The sequence below is a fragment of the Mastigoproctus giganteus genome, chromosome 3 (assembly GCF_048544385.1).
Source record: "Mastigoproctus giganteus isolate SK-2022 chromosome 3, ASM4854438v1, whole genome shotgun sequence".
Classification (NCBI taxonomy): Eukaryota; Metazoa; Arthropoda; class Arachnida; order Uropygi; family Thelyphonidae; genus Mastigoproctus; species Mastigoproctus giganteus.
This window is the reverse complement of record NC_143577.1, coordinates 246,809,199-246,823,838: the sequence shown is the minus strand read 5'-3', so window position 1 is coordinate 246,823,838 and position 14,640 is coordinate 246,809,199. Positions and strand designations below refer to the sequence as shown.

The window sequence follows — 14,640 nt, the reverse complement described above, 5'->3', positions numbered from 1 at the left end:
TGGACATATAGCATTAGCATTTTTAGATTAACTTTAGAGGCATGTGATGCAAGAAAGCAAGCGTATACAGCATCAGCCAAAAAATAAAATAAAATAAACCCTCCCCATTTTACCCATCCATTCACTCCAAAAGTTTGTCTAGTTCTGCCTTGAATTTATTTAAGCTGTCAAATTCCACAATGACAGATAGAAGTTTGTTCCAGCAATCAACCACCTGCTTGCTGAAGGCAAATTTCCACACATCTATCCTACAATTGTCTTTCCTCAATTTAAATTTATGCTCCCCTCAGGTGCATAATCTGAGCAAGAGAAAGAATCCCATCAGCTTGCTCAGACCATTGAAGGCCTTATACACCTCAGTCAGTAGTAGGTAGTAATCACTGGATGTCAGTAAATATGTAATGTATTTAGTTACAGTCTTTGATAAACATGTTTTGTATAACTGAATTTTTAAGTGTGAATTATTATATTTATAAACAGATTTATGTTTTTACCTATAATGTTAAATATGCGTAGAGGTATAAATACACACTTATTAAAAAAAAAAAAAAGCATGTTATGACTAAAAAAATAGAAGTTGAAAATACAATAGAATAAATGTGCTGTACGGTAAACTTTTTAAAAAAAATAATTTTCATTGTTCAGTTAACTATAAAATTGTTTATCTGAAGGGAGCACAAATGTTCCTTGTTTCAGATAATTGATGTTCTACTGTATTTTGCTCTTTTGAGTGTCTTGTAAAGTTTAGATTCTTAAGTTTCAGTAGTAGATTATTTTTATCTGCTTAATTTCTGTAATAATTCTTTAAGTTAATTGTGTAATTTAAATTCTTATCTTAATATTGGTTGCTACAAGATCCATTTTGAATGTATCATCATAGGATGTTATGACTTAGATCCAAATGGTGGATGTAGGTGATTCCTGTGCAAGTTATGGGTTCATTGCTTATACAACCTTTGACATGTATTCAGAGGTCAATACAGTAGATAATTCTTGCTCAACTGATTGTCTTTCTGGGTGGCAGATGGGAGGAGTGTACTGATTTAAAACTAAAACTTGAATTGCTGAATAAACAGATAGACACCCTAGAGAACAAATAAAACTGGACTTGTCAAGGTATCGAGTTATGTCAAGTGATGCATTGCTAATTTAGGCCTCAGGGGAGAATAATCAAGTCAGCCTTCTCCAGTTTAAAAGGATATCATCTGACTAGGTGACTATATAAGAATGGGTAAATTAAAATAAGAGTGTGTCTGTTAGGAGCTAAAGTTTATTATCCTACCAACACATTACCAGTTTTTATGAGGGGGGAGGGGATAAAGAGAGAGCATTGTTAATGTTGGAAGTAATTGTTAAAGTTGGAAGTATTAATTACACACGAACTGATGATGTGTTGGATAAATATAGAACCATGCTGAAAACATACATTAGTTAGGTCAGAATTAAAAAAAAAAAATAAATAAAATAAATAAAAAATACTTGTCTGCAATTCTGCTCAGGCACTATAGGAAGGACTGTATGAGAGTTTTCCAAAATGGTTTTGCATTATGATCCAAATGGTGCCAGTGAATTCTGGCATCATATCAGTATTGTTTTCACTCTGATTTTCTTTCACTGTGTGTATATTGATATATTGACTGATTAAAATACAAGTATTAAGTAATATGTTTAAAAATTTGATCTTTGTTGCTTCATATTCAATAGCTGGTTCTGGCAATGTTCTTTATATGCTTCATTAAAAGCCTTGTGGATTAACTCAAGACTGGACTCTGCATGCCTTTTGAGAGGACATTTTATTAGCATGGTCTACACTGTATGTAGAAGGAAACTATTTTGTATAAACAATACATTTGAACAAGGGTGGTGCAAAGATCTTTGCCAGTATCATTGAAGAAAATTTCAGGATTAAAGAACTACTAGTTAAGGGGAGAGTTACACACATTTATGTATGAGCCCTCATTAGACAGAGCCTTTTAATAGGTGGAAGATGTGCTGAGGGCAGTGAAGTTAGAATTAATAATGGCTAAACGATGCAAGGAAGCAAAACACTCTTTTTCTGCATCTGCCAAAAAAAGGGGAAAAAAAAAAAAATTTTTTTTCTCTCTATCACAACATACCTGTCCCATTGCCGAATTGTGGCTATTCAATTCTGTTTTGACTCTTACTAAACTCTCTGTGGCAGGCAGTTCATTCCAATGGTTTACAACATGCTGCTGAAGGTAAATTTCCTTGTTCATTTTTCTGATTTACACACACACACACACACACACACACACACACACACACACACACACAGTGGATTCCGGTTAATCGGGGCAGCCGTCTATTTGGGGCAAATCTTAAAAAACAGAAACCAATCGAGAAAATAGCCAGTGTTTACTTTGCTTAATTCTGACAGCATGCCGTTTAATCGGGGCAGGAGACCGCACTACTGGAGATTACCCTACGATTGTCTCCGACAGTACCATGTGGTTCGGTCGAAATTCTGGAGGTCACAATCATAAAACAATAAAAACAATTGGCAGTCACCTGTTTATTGGGCTTTTCTGTTAGTGAAATCTATCATAAACGGACGGTAAACTTGATCTTACTGAATTTGCGATAATACCGACAGCTGGAATTCTGTGGGTTATTATGATGAAATGTGTTTACACTTTCATGAAATCTTCAATCATATAAAAAAATTAATTTTCACCCGGCCTACAAATGTCAGTGAACAGAAATGTCAACTAGTTCGAACGTACATTTTACAGTACGTATTAATTATTCTGATTATCACGTATATTCTTCCGATTTTCACATATCATTTAATTTTTTAATTGGTAAGGTAATAAGGGGTAAATTCGTGCTTAATAAATCTTTGCTTTTATAGCCTGTGGATAATATTCCTCCTATTTTCGCTAATTAGAATCGCTGTTTAATAGAATTAAAATTCATTTCACAAACGTGATCACAATGACTAGTGCTTACTGCACATCGTATAGTGAACGGTACTTTACTATGTTGAGTTCGTTGTAACGTGATTTGATTGTACAGTGAACCAATTATAAAGGGGGGGGTACGTTGTATTTTTAACTATTTATGTGAAACTTCGAATAATTGGGGCAGCTGCTTAATCGAGCCAAAATGCAATAGTCCCGATGTGTCCCAAATAACCGGAATGGACTGTGTATATATATATATATATATATATATATATATATAAGTACCATGTTTCTATATTTATAATTTTAACTATATAGTCTAATATTAGTGCGTGACCATAGCCTAAAAAGGAACCAAAATCCACCATAACAATCGAAGCCATACTTAATCCAAAATTAACATAACAACAAATCAAGAGTATCGTGATGCCCTTACTGTACAAGGCTTACATTGAAAGGCACGTCAACTTGCGGCTAGCGCCTCACAATATATGCTATCAGTAACAACATGAGCCATCTGTTTCTGTGAGTTACATGCCAGTCACACCTTATTAATATATGCCAAATCTAGCCTATAGAATAGCCGAAAAGTCAATTTGGATTTAAAAAAAAAAAAAAAAAAAAGAGTTACTGATAGCTTAATATGCTAACATGCCAAAAATGACTTGCACAATAAAATAAAAAAAAATTAAATTTTTTAAGAATGGTTGCCTGGCAAAATATAACTGTACCCCTACAGATAGCTTTACTCTTACCATATTACAGAGTGTTTCTGTTACTGTAGCTAAATGGGCAGGAAAATGTGAAATGGGCGAGAAAAAGCAAAGGGCATAAGCCAAAGAAACAGGCAAACGGAGTAGGCAAAAGCAATGGTGGTAGTGCCTCAATTTCCCTCAAATTACTCTAATAGATTTCGAGGCGGAAGAAATTAGAGTTAGAAAGCAAATAGATAAAAGAATAGGTAAAGACAGTAAACTACTTCGGAATATTTTATCGGGGGGGGGGGGGGGGCGTAAATCCCCGTCCCTTAGTAGGGTTCCTGGTAATTAGTTGTGTGAAGAATTTTGTGCTGTTACAACTAAGATTAAACAACTTAAATGCATAAGTGAATGTCATAGTAATAGCTAGCATTAAGACAATCTTCTAGAAAAAGGCAAAGATTTTACCGATACGTTGGAACCAACAGTAATGCAGAAAGGCAAAGATATTTTTACCAATACTTTGGAATTACAAAACTTGGTCCGACCCATTTTCTTTGAGTAATTTTTTCAGTAATTTTACATATAATTCAGTAACTGCAGTTTACTTCTACTATATATAATTGTGTGGTTTGTAGAATAAATAATGTGTGTGTGTGTGTGTTTTAAAATGGAAATGAAAAAGTCCACAAGGTACCAGAACTAAGAGGAGTTTAAGGGATAGTAGAAAGTGGAAGTGAAGTAGTGGTTAAACAGGTAAAAGAATTTCAAAAACCCAGTGGGGGCGGGGGAAATGTACAAGTAAATAAATAGATAACACTATATTCAGATATGGGAGGGCAATTTTAGCAAGAGGTCGAGCAGGGGATGGCAAATATGCATAATCTGAATATAGTAGATGAAAATATGCAAAAGAAAGCTAAAAGCCAAAAGAAAGCATAAATAATATCACCACAACTGAAATTGAAAATTATGTTAGCCTTCTATTTTCTATATAATATTCTAATTCATTTCGTCACCAAATACGGAGGATGCAGAAAGGTCAGGGAATGACCACCGCATATCTCGGAGCAATATGGCCTTAGTTGCTAATGCTCCTAAAAACTAAAATAACATAACAACAATTCATTTCGTAGTTATCTGTTGGGCTAGCTGTTATCTTGCCTGTTTGTTGTTAAATTTAAATTTTTAACCAAACAGCCTTTATGTTTATTATTACTAATTGGACCTAGTTAAACAGGCAGATAGCAATCAGAAACAAGAATCACTTTCATCCCTGCCTGCAACTACTATTAGTCTGTTTTCTTACCCCCCCCCAGGCTAGTGGTTTTCTTAACCACCTAACACTTCCTCGATAGCACCAGCAAATATTCTTGCACCCCTTCTAATCAAGTGTATCGTATCCCTGTAGAAACAGTCTCTCCTGTTAACAAGCACAGACGAACCTGGGAAAAATTCTTCCCCATGAGCCTTGCACTGTCTCTCCAGGCTGAATTGATTGACAAGGTTCTCGTCATATACTCCTTCCTGTTGTGTCTGGGCAGTGTAGCAGACACTTTTAATTTCAATCCTAACTTGTGACTTTTTCTCTACATTGCTCTGTGGCGCCTCAGTAGCCAGGTGGGCAGGAGAAGCAGCGCGTAGCACACGCTTCTTGATTAGACCAGGGTTTGAGCCCGTGACCACCAAATACGGAGGATGCGGAAAGGTCAGAGAATGATCACCGCATATCTCCTGAGCAATGTGGCGCTAATGCTCCTAAAAACCAAATAACATTGCTCTGTACTTGTTAATTAAATTCTCATATCTCCTATTCTTGATATCATTAGTCCCACATGTACAACAGTATTATCTTTTGTGCCCTTAAAAGATGATAGTTTCTCTTCAGTGTCATCTACTTTAGCCCTTGGCAGACATACCCTTATCGCACCCATATTTACCCTCCTTTCTAATACAGTAATTTGTCTAATCCTTCCTTACATTATTCATTCTACTCACTTCCAGAAGATCTTTGAGCAGTACAAATAGGCTGCTAAAACAGGTTGTGGGGTTCTGAAATTCTAGGGCATCAGAAATAAATGTATGGTAAAATTTCAGTTAGCTGATAAATATTTCACTAAAAACTAAGCACATGAAAATTTGCCATTTTGGATGCAATGCCAGAGGTACTCCTCACCAAAGCAGTGGGGGGTACATCTAGAAGCAATTCAAGAATCACTTTCATCCTTTGCCTGCAACTACTGAATTATGTTTCTAAAAGTTGTTATATACAACAACTTTTAGAAACATAATTTTGAAAAGGATAGATCTGTTGGAAAGGGTGTAGAGAAGAGCAACAAGATTAGTTGGGGGGTCACAAAAGAATATTTTTACAAAGGAAGATAGGTTCTGTAAATTGCAGTGTTTGAAAACTAAGCATATATGATAATTGGTGAACTAATGAAAAATTTAAGGCATTTATTTAAAATTATTGAGTGAACTAAATTGAAAAAGGATGGTTGTGAATAAATGTACAGAAATTTGTATTCATCTAGAGAGTAATTGAATGTTTGGACAGAAATTATTAAAAAGAATGAGCATATGAAGTGGATAATTTTTTTTTGGCTGGTGCTGTATATTCTTTGCTTCCTTGTATCATCTTGTTTCTCTTCACTTGTATGCTTTGGGGGCAGGATTTCTGGTCTCCAGTTTATTAGAGAGAGGATTTTCACCTGCTTGTACCCAGATTTGGGTTTCCTGGGTACAGGAACTGCTGGCATCCACTGATATTACACTTTCTCCAGTGGATGCGAGATTCTTTGAGGTCTTCACCACTGTGCGTGATCGTATGAGTCTGCACCCATATGCGACTTGTGCTTCTTCCTATGGGTGCTGGTAATATTACGTTGTTTAGTATGTGCATAGTTGGGCCTGCCCTCTTTTGGCATGGATGGGTGTAAGTGTTTTTAGGGTCAAGCAGCACCAGGGGTTCCCCCATCTCCGCGTAGTTTACGTTGTGGTGTATTACAGTACACTGTAAATGCCAGAGATTTAAAAGTGTATGGTTCTTGGATCGTGTAATGTCGTGTACTGTTGTTCTTTTGGCCATTTAGCCGCTGGACCCCTGTTGGGATCCAACGTTGCCCCACTTACGCCCCGTGGAGGCAGGCCAGGAACTCCGTAGACTTAGTTTACTCTGGCAGGTCCTGCCGCTTAGTTTCCTGAGATTTCGGCGGCTAGGACCAAAAAAAAAAAAAAAAAACTTTGGGTGGCATATTCCAATGGTCATCAAGAAAATAAAATAAAGTGATTTTTATTATTTGCGTTGATGTGGGAATATTATTGCTTTAATTTTTTAGGCCGAATGCTGGGCGTATGGCGGTTTTGATGTATTAATTTTGATGTGTGGGACTTTCGCTAGCGTGAAGATAGAGGGGAGGGAGGCAGAAGACTGGGGGGAAAGGCAGAAGTATGGAGCCAATAGAGAAGGCGGCCCCAGTTTCAGTGGGGCATGCCCATGCTCCACCAGAGAGGAAACAGGGGACCGTGAGAAGAGGGGGGACCGTGTGGCCATCCCCTCCTCCCTGGGAGTTAGGAATTATAGGTGAAGAGGGTTAGAGTGCCCTCTTCAGGTCTCCATATTGGAGACCTTTGTCTCACATCTGTTTCTCTTCATTGTCACTCATGGGGCAAGCCGCATCCTTGTGTTCCTCTTTCTTTGGTTCAGCATCCTTTTCTGATTGTGTGATAGCTTTTTTTTACATCCCTATCAGGTGGGTTCTGTTCTCAACTTTGTCTGGCATATTCCAATGGTCATCAATCATTTGTTGATATCCCTGTCCTTAGTTTCTTGTATTCCTTGACGTCCATATTTGGTTTCATTACTCCTCTTGGCCTTGGTGGATGGCTATTTGTAGTTTTCTTCTGGAGAAGACATCCTGGGCAAAGCGACTAAAGGCCGCAAATTCTTCTGGTGTGTCCAGGAGATGGTGTTCCTGGGTGTTAGGGATGTATGTAATTCTTGTGATCATTTGACATCTGATGTCTTCGTATATTTCACCCTGAAGCATAACGTGATGCCATGTTTCTAGTTCACCGCAGAGACAGTGGGATTCTTCGATTATGCCGAAGGCATTTAATTTGGCCTTGAAAGGCCTGTGGCCAGTGAGTAGAAAAGTAGTGTTTAGGCCTGGGTACAGCCATGCGGGAGCCTTGGGATACAGCTTGGTTACTTGGGGAATAAAGTTTTTGGTTATCGCTCCTTTTTCCTCGTCTGTCCATCTTCTCTGCCAAATTTGTACAAGGTGGTCCACTATTTTTTGTTTCTCATTTTTTCTGTTATTGGTGATGTCAATGGTAAGACCATTGTAGGTGGTTTGGGTTCCTTTGGCTAGTAGATACATAAGTCCACAGTGGGTTGCCTCTAAATCCAGGGGTAGGGTCCCCGCAAGGATCTGTAGGGCACTCGTACTAACCGCGTTACATGCTCTTGTTATTGTTAATAATATGTTGCGTTGGATCGTGTTCAGTATCCTTTTATTCACTGCTGTTCCTGCTTTCTTGTACCATATGTTATCATCGGGATGAAGATGGCTTTATAATACAGGGACAGGGTTCTCCTGTTTAGCCCCTAGTCCCTGCATGTAACTCTGGCAACGAGCGCTGTGTATTTCCGCAGTTTCTCTTTAAGATAGATTAGGTGCGGTTTAAATGATAAGTTCTGATTGATGATCAGTCTCAGATATTTAATTTGCGTTGACAGTTTGATTGTTTGTCCTGCCAGCTTGATTTTTGCTGGTCTTCTAAGGTTTAACCTCCCTCTCAGTAGTACTGAGTCCGTCTTCGTTGGCGAGATTGTTAAGGTGTGTAGTTTTGCCCAGTCCTGCAAGGTTTCAAGGGCTTGGTTTGCAAGCGTTTCAAGGTTCTGTCTGGAATCCGCCGCGACCGTCAGTACGAAGTTGTCTGCGAAGGCCTGGGCCTCCACCTCCCTCAGGTCCATGGTGAGGAATTCGTCAAACACTATGTTCCACAGGAGCGGCCCCAGGACAGATCCCTGAGGGCAGCCCCTGCGGACCGGCCAGGTCAACTTCTTGTAAGGCGTTATTACTTGGACGTTTCTGTCCGAGAGATAAGTTTTGATGCTCCTGTACAAATTGCTTGGTGTTCTCGCTGCCCTGAGCCTGCAAAGGACGCTCGGCCACCAGAGGGTGTTGAACACCCTGCATGACTGGGAAGCAGCTTTCCTGGTAGCTAAGCGGCCAGAAACAACTAAACAATACACACTACACAACATAGCACTACATTAATTCTGGCCATTCTACTGAGTTTTGTATATCATCACAGAGAACCATACTGGAGATGAACTAACATTTAGGGGCTGCCTTACATAAGTCACAACACATGTCACCTGTATGTAAAGAAAAAAAAAAAAAAAAAAAAAAAAGAATTAATCAGATCAGACTAATGGATATGGGAAAGACATAGATAACTTAGCTGACATATTAGTATTTTTAGTGTGCCAGGAAACAAGACTATTCAGCATCAGCAAAAAAAAAAAAAAAAAAAAAAAAACACCTATTCATCTTCTCTAATAATGTATAATTCTTCCTTAAATTTATTAAACCTACCCACCAGATGGAAGTAAGTTCCTTCAGTTAACTATCCTCTGGCTGTAAGCAAATTTCTGCACATCTGTCCTGCAATTGTCTTCAATTTAAATTTGTCTCCTTTATGTTTTATCTGAGCAAGACTAATAATGCCATCAATATTTAGTTTACCTAATCCATTCAAACCCTCAGTCAAATCACTACCTAGTTTCCAGATGCTGAAATTTGCAGAACTGAAATCTTTCTTGGTAAGAGTAAGAGTACCACTGTTGTTTTTGATTTTTTTAAAATGATATATATGAAGGGAGACAGAGCATAAGGCCAAAATTTTGAAGATATCAAAATCAGGATAGTGGTTAATGACCAGTGACTAGCAGTGCTCATTTGGAGTGATTTGGATGAGTTTCAAGGATGGTCAGACGTGTCTGCTAATAGTAACTATTGCTGTCGCTTGCCTCTGAGTTAAGGAAAGAAAGCCCGTGTTTTTATATGTATTTTCTAAATTATTTACCAGACCATATTATGATCATTAATTTTTTTTTTTATAGGTTACAGGAACTTTCTAGCAGTAATGAAGAAAATCCTGATTATATTGATATTGAACTCATACAACATATCAATGTTGATGTTAATCGATTAATGAAGTTACTGAATGGTAAGTAATTTTAATTTTATCTCTTTAAAAAGAAAGAAAATATGGATTCTATAAAAACATAATGTTACAATTTAGGTGTATTTCAGACATAATTAGTTCAACATAAACTTCAAAGTTGGAATCTCATATACAAAATCTGAAATTCTTGATATGCAGATTAAAACTGATTAAAGTTAACTCACTGCAGTTAACTTTAATCAGTTTTAAACTCTTTAAACACAATTTTAATATTAAAATTTTATAAAAAATATCTTTATTTTTGGTTATTTTGTTTTATATATTTTTGGTTATTTTGTGTTGTTAAGGGAATTAGTTCACAGTATTCTCTGAGACTGGTTTAGATGTTTTCTGTTTGATACAGCTAGATTAATAAGTTGAATACATAAAGTACCTTATAATTAAAGCAGTGCTGGATTTGCAGGCAAGTTCACATATGCATAAAGCACCTATTATCTTGACCATGTCTGTTCAGCTGTCTGCATGTAAAATTTTTGCATTTGGCTCTTTTAGAAATATTTGTTGAAATATCCCAAATTTTATTAAAATTGGTTGTTATTTCTTTTTTATCTTACGTGTTATAAGCTTAGCTGTATACTGTATGTTATAGCCAAAGCAATTGGTTTTATGAATGGGCAATGTGGTGGTGTGCAGAAAAAAAACACCTGCTGAGCAGTTCCTTTTTGAAGAGCTTGTTTTTAATTATTAATTCGCTAAATATATAAATAATTATACCATTTGTTTGTTATATTAACCACAGCAAAAAAAGTAAAATAAGTGTTGTATTTCAATTTTTATTAAAATCCAGGTGGAAATTACAAAAAAGTTGCATGAATATTATGTTGAACTATATGCAGTGAAGTGGAAAGAATTATTTTAGTCATTTTTAATTAGATTACAGATTGATTTGATTAGTTCATTATAAATAACTAATTAACTTTTTACAAATTGATAAGTGGATTAGTTTTTTCTTTTCTGTTAGTTATTTACTGTTCATTTCTGTTAATCATAGAAAATGATAATTCAGTTAATTTAAGAAAAAAAAAAAACCTAAAAATACCAGGAATGTAACATACTACATACATTACCAAACTTGTTAAGAGAATTGCTTCAACATTTTTCATATTACTGATTAAAATGAGCAAGAAACAAGTATATGATCACACTTAGCACCTAGTTGTATATTCAAGTGACAGTATTAAGATTTTATGCAGACAAAAGCATATTTAACAGCAAAATTTAAATTTCAGTATAGATAGAAATGTAAATAATAAAAAAGTAGTCAGTTTTTGGAAATGTTATGTGAAAGGCATGATTTAGCTATTAACAATTAGAATTAGATTAAATTTTAATTAATAACTCTTAGTTCTATGTTTTAAAAGCAACAATTCATTTTTTGTCTCTGTGATATTGAGATACCCAACATGCAGCCTATCCAGTGTGTAACAAATTAATTTGCTTTATTACAGACATTTTGCATTCCATTTTGGGATTCTGTTGTCAAGTGTAAAAAATGAGCAGAAGAAGTAAACATTACTACAATTTTGAACTGTGCGGGTAGTTCAAAATTGTAGTAAACGTGTTTACTTCTTTTGCTTGAAAAAATCTTGTTTGTTTAGTTGAAGATTGAATTTAATTGGTACATTGAATTTAATTAGTAATATAAACTAGATGAATATTGAATTTATTATACATTATAAAAATTGTTCTTGAATATGTTTATTTGTATGAGGTCTCTTCAAATAAAGAATGATCATAATTTTTTTATTAACAACCATACTGTTTGCTATTTCTAGCAGAGCTGCAGAAGTTAAGATCAAACAAAGCTGCATCACATAGCAACTATGCAGTTGACTTGTGCCATGGTATATCAAATTGACCATGACTTGCATGGAACAGTATGCTGCACTCAAATTGTTTCTGTCTCAAGGAAATGTCAGCTGAAGCATATGAAATGGTAAAAGAGGCTTCAGTATAGCACAGCTCACAGGTGATTTAGAATGTTTAAAGATGGATATGATTCAATCACAAAAATTGGTGGTCCTGAGCTCCAGCTACTGTCACCACAGAAACTATAAACACTGCTTTTGTAATTTTGAGAGAAGATTGTCATATAACAGTAAGGCAACTGGCAGAAGATGTATCATATGCACACTGGGTTCCAAGACCACTCACACCTGAGCAACAGCAGTTGCTCAGGTGTGAATTCACATGGAAATTTGTCATGAGCTGCAATGGATGGTTGTTGAAGATGATGGGGTTCTGCAAAGGTGATAATAGCAGATGAAACATGGCTTCATCATTTTTACTCAGAGAGTAAGCAACAAAGCTCTGTTTGGAAGTCTATGTTATTGGCAACACCAAAATCATCTCTTTTTTTGACATTCAAGGAATGGTTTAACAGCATGTTGTGCCACTATGACTATTATGGAACCTTACTACTTTGTGGGATCATATTCATTGCAAATGACCACAATTACATGCATGGATGCTGTATCACAATGGTATGGGACCTCACATTGCTCATACTGTCATCCAGTATTTAGCCAGCATTAATGTAAAATGTATCTCCCATCTTCCCTGCAGCTGGACATTGTTTTTTCCAAAGTTAAAGAAGGAGCTGTGAGGAAAACATTTCCAGTTGTCAGAAGTGGTAAAGATGTTAGAGGCAGAGGCAATTCTGAAATGCATGTCAAAAAAATGGCTTCTACCATGTTTTTGAAGGATGGCAGAAACATTGGAGTAAGCGCATTTCATCAAATGGGGATTACTTTGAAAAGGACCATCAAAATAATAATGATTAATAATGGTATGTTGTGAAAAAAAATTATATTCATTCTTTATTGAACAGTCCTTGTATAATGTGACTGATATGTCTAATGTATTTTTAAATCTTTTCCCTACCAATTATAAATATAGAAAACAACAATGGCTCAAGGTTCAGTGCTGGCCCATTGTTGTTTTCTATATTTATTAATGATATTGATGAAGGTATATCAAGCTTAATGGCTAAGTTTGCAGATGGTACAAAGGTTGGCTGGGTGGTTAATGACAATAATCAAGGTTGGGCTATTGCAGCAAGGTCTAGAAAAAAATAGGCAGATGGGCTGAGAAATGGCAGTTGAAGTTTAATATTGACAAATGCATGGTACTGCATAATGGTAGCAGTAATCCCACAGTAATGTACCAAAACGGAAAATGGAAAGTACCTGGCAGTGAGTTATGCCATTCTCTGAGAAGTGCAGATAGGCTGCAAGGACAGCTTGTGCAATTTTTTCAATGATATACAATAGGATAATCACCTCCTTATCCCTGCTAGCAAAGTTCCTGTATATCATTGTGGAAGTGGTTAGGCAGCATCTTGAGTACTGCATGCAGATCTGGATGGCTCATTTTAGGAAAGGTTTAGATCTTCTAGAATGGGTGCTGAGAAGGGCAGTGGGTGGTCTTACTAAGAAAGGTTTCAGTTCCACTAATTGCAGCATCTGGAGACTGGGCACCTTCAAGGAATTCTGATTGAGGTGTTTAAGGCAAACATTGAAAAAGCTCATTACTAATGGCATTCTTCCTCTTGCTCAGAGCATATGCATGAGGGAGTGTAAATTCAAATTGATGGTTGTAGGATAAATGTGTGCCAGTTCGCCTTCAGCCAGCAGGCAGTTGACTGTTGGAACAAACTTCAACTAGAATTAAATTTTAGAAAGAACTACACAAATTATTCCATTCTTTCCAGATTATTCCAAAATTCCACATAATGGAATTATTCCAAAAATTATATTATGGGAATTTTTTAAAATTTTGACTGATTCTTGCTTGCTTCCTTGCATAATTTGTCACAACTAATACTAAATTATCAAAATATTCTCAACATAACCTAACCTAATTTATCAGATTTTGATGTACAGCACAGCATATTTTCTCTAATCAACGTTTCTTGTTAGCATAAATTCAATACAGAAATAATTATTCAATTCAATTGAATGGTTTTGTCTACATCAATTATTAATTTAATGTGCCTTGGATAATCAAACATATGCTGAAAGTGTAGGACAGCATTATAATTTTTGCCTTTCATAAATTATTGTTACTGTAAGCTGCTTATTCATGCATCACATTTGGAATACTGACAGATGCATGTGACTCTGCTTGAGGCACTGTAATTAAAAAGAAATAATGGTAGTATTTAGGATGCTAATGCCATTGTTAGGAATGATTAAGTTTAAAAGAATTAATGTTTATGATGCCTGAAGTACTAGAATAATTGAATCTTTCCAGAAATGTTTTGGAGATTATTCATTTTTTGAAATAAAAGGTTAGTTATTTAAAAGAAGCAAGATGTTCAAAAGGTTGAAAAGTTAAATTTAACATATTGCTGTCGTTCCTTTTAAAGTTCAACATATTTGCCTAAGAATAAAGTTTAAAAAGAATTTTGTGTTCTAAGGAATTTCATACATTCCACGTTGCACTTGAGTCTCTCAGGTGAGACTGTTCATTTTATTGCTGTTTTGTTTTGTGAAATTGGAATCTAGTGAAGGATTTCCTTGGAAAAGATATATGTAGCTTCACACAAAAGAACTGAATTAGCCACTCAAACCTTAGTTGAAAGGCTGCAGATTGCTTTGTTAAATTTAAATCTCTTACCAGATCATTGAGTTCGTGCTGCAAAAAGAGTTGAGGGCAAAACTCAATGTCTACAGGCATGTAGACTTCAGGTTCATCTTCAGAAGCTTCACTTTCAGAACTCTCTGCTGCTACGTTCTCCAAAGTGTAGGGCATGGAAT

At 35.9% G+C, this 14,640-nt stretch overlaps 1 protein-coding gene across 1 annotated transcript in view; it reads left to right on the top strand.

Moving 5' to 3' along the window:
• Nf1 (neurofibromin 1) overlaps positions 1-14,640 on the top strand; it is a 1,111,953-nt gene that overhangs the window by 111,229 nt on the left and 986,084 nt on the right. Inside the window, exon 6 of the mRNA XM_090369763.1 lies at positions 9,756-9,862. Within this exon, the coding sequence (XP_090225889.1) occupies positions 9,756-9,862 (107 nt within the window). The remainder of the gene's footprint in view (positions 1-9,755; positions 9,863-14,640) is intronic.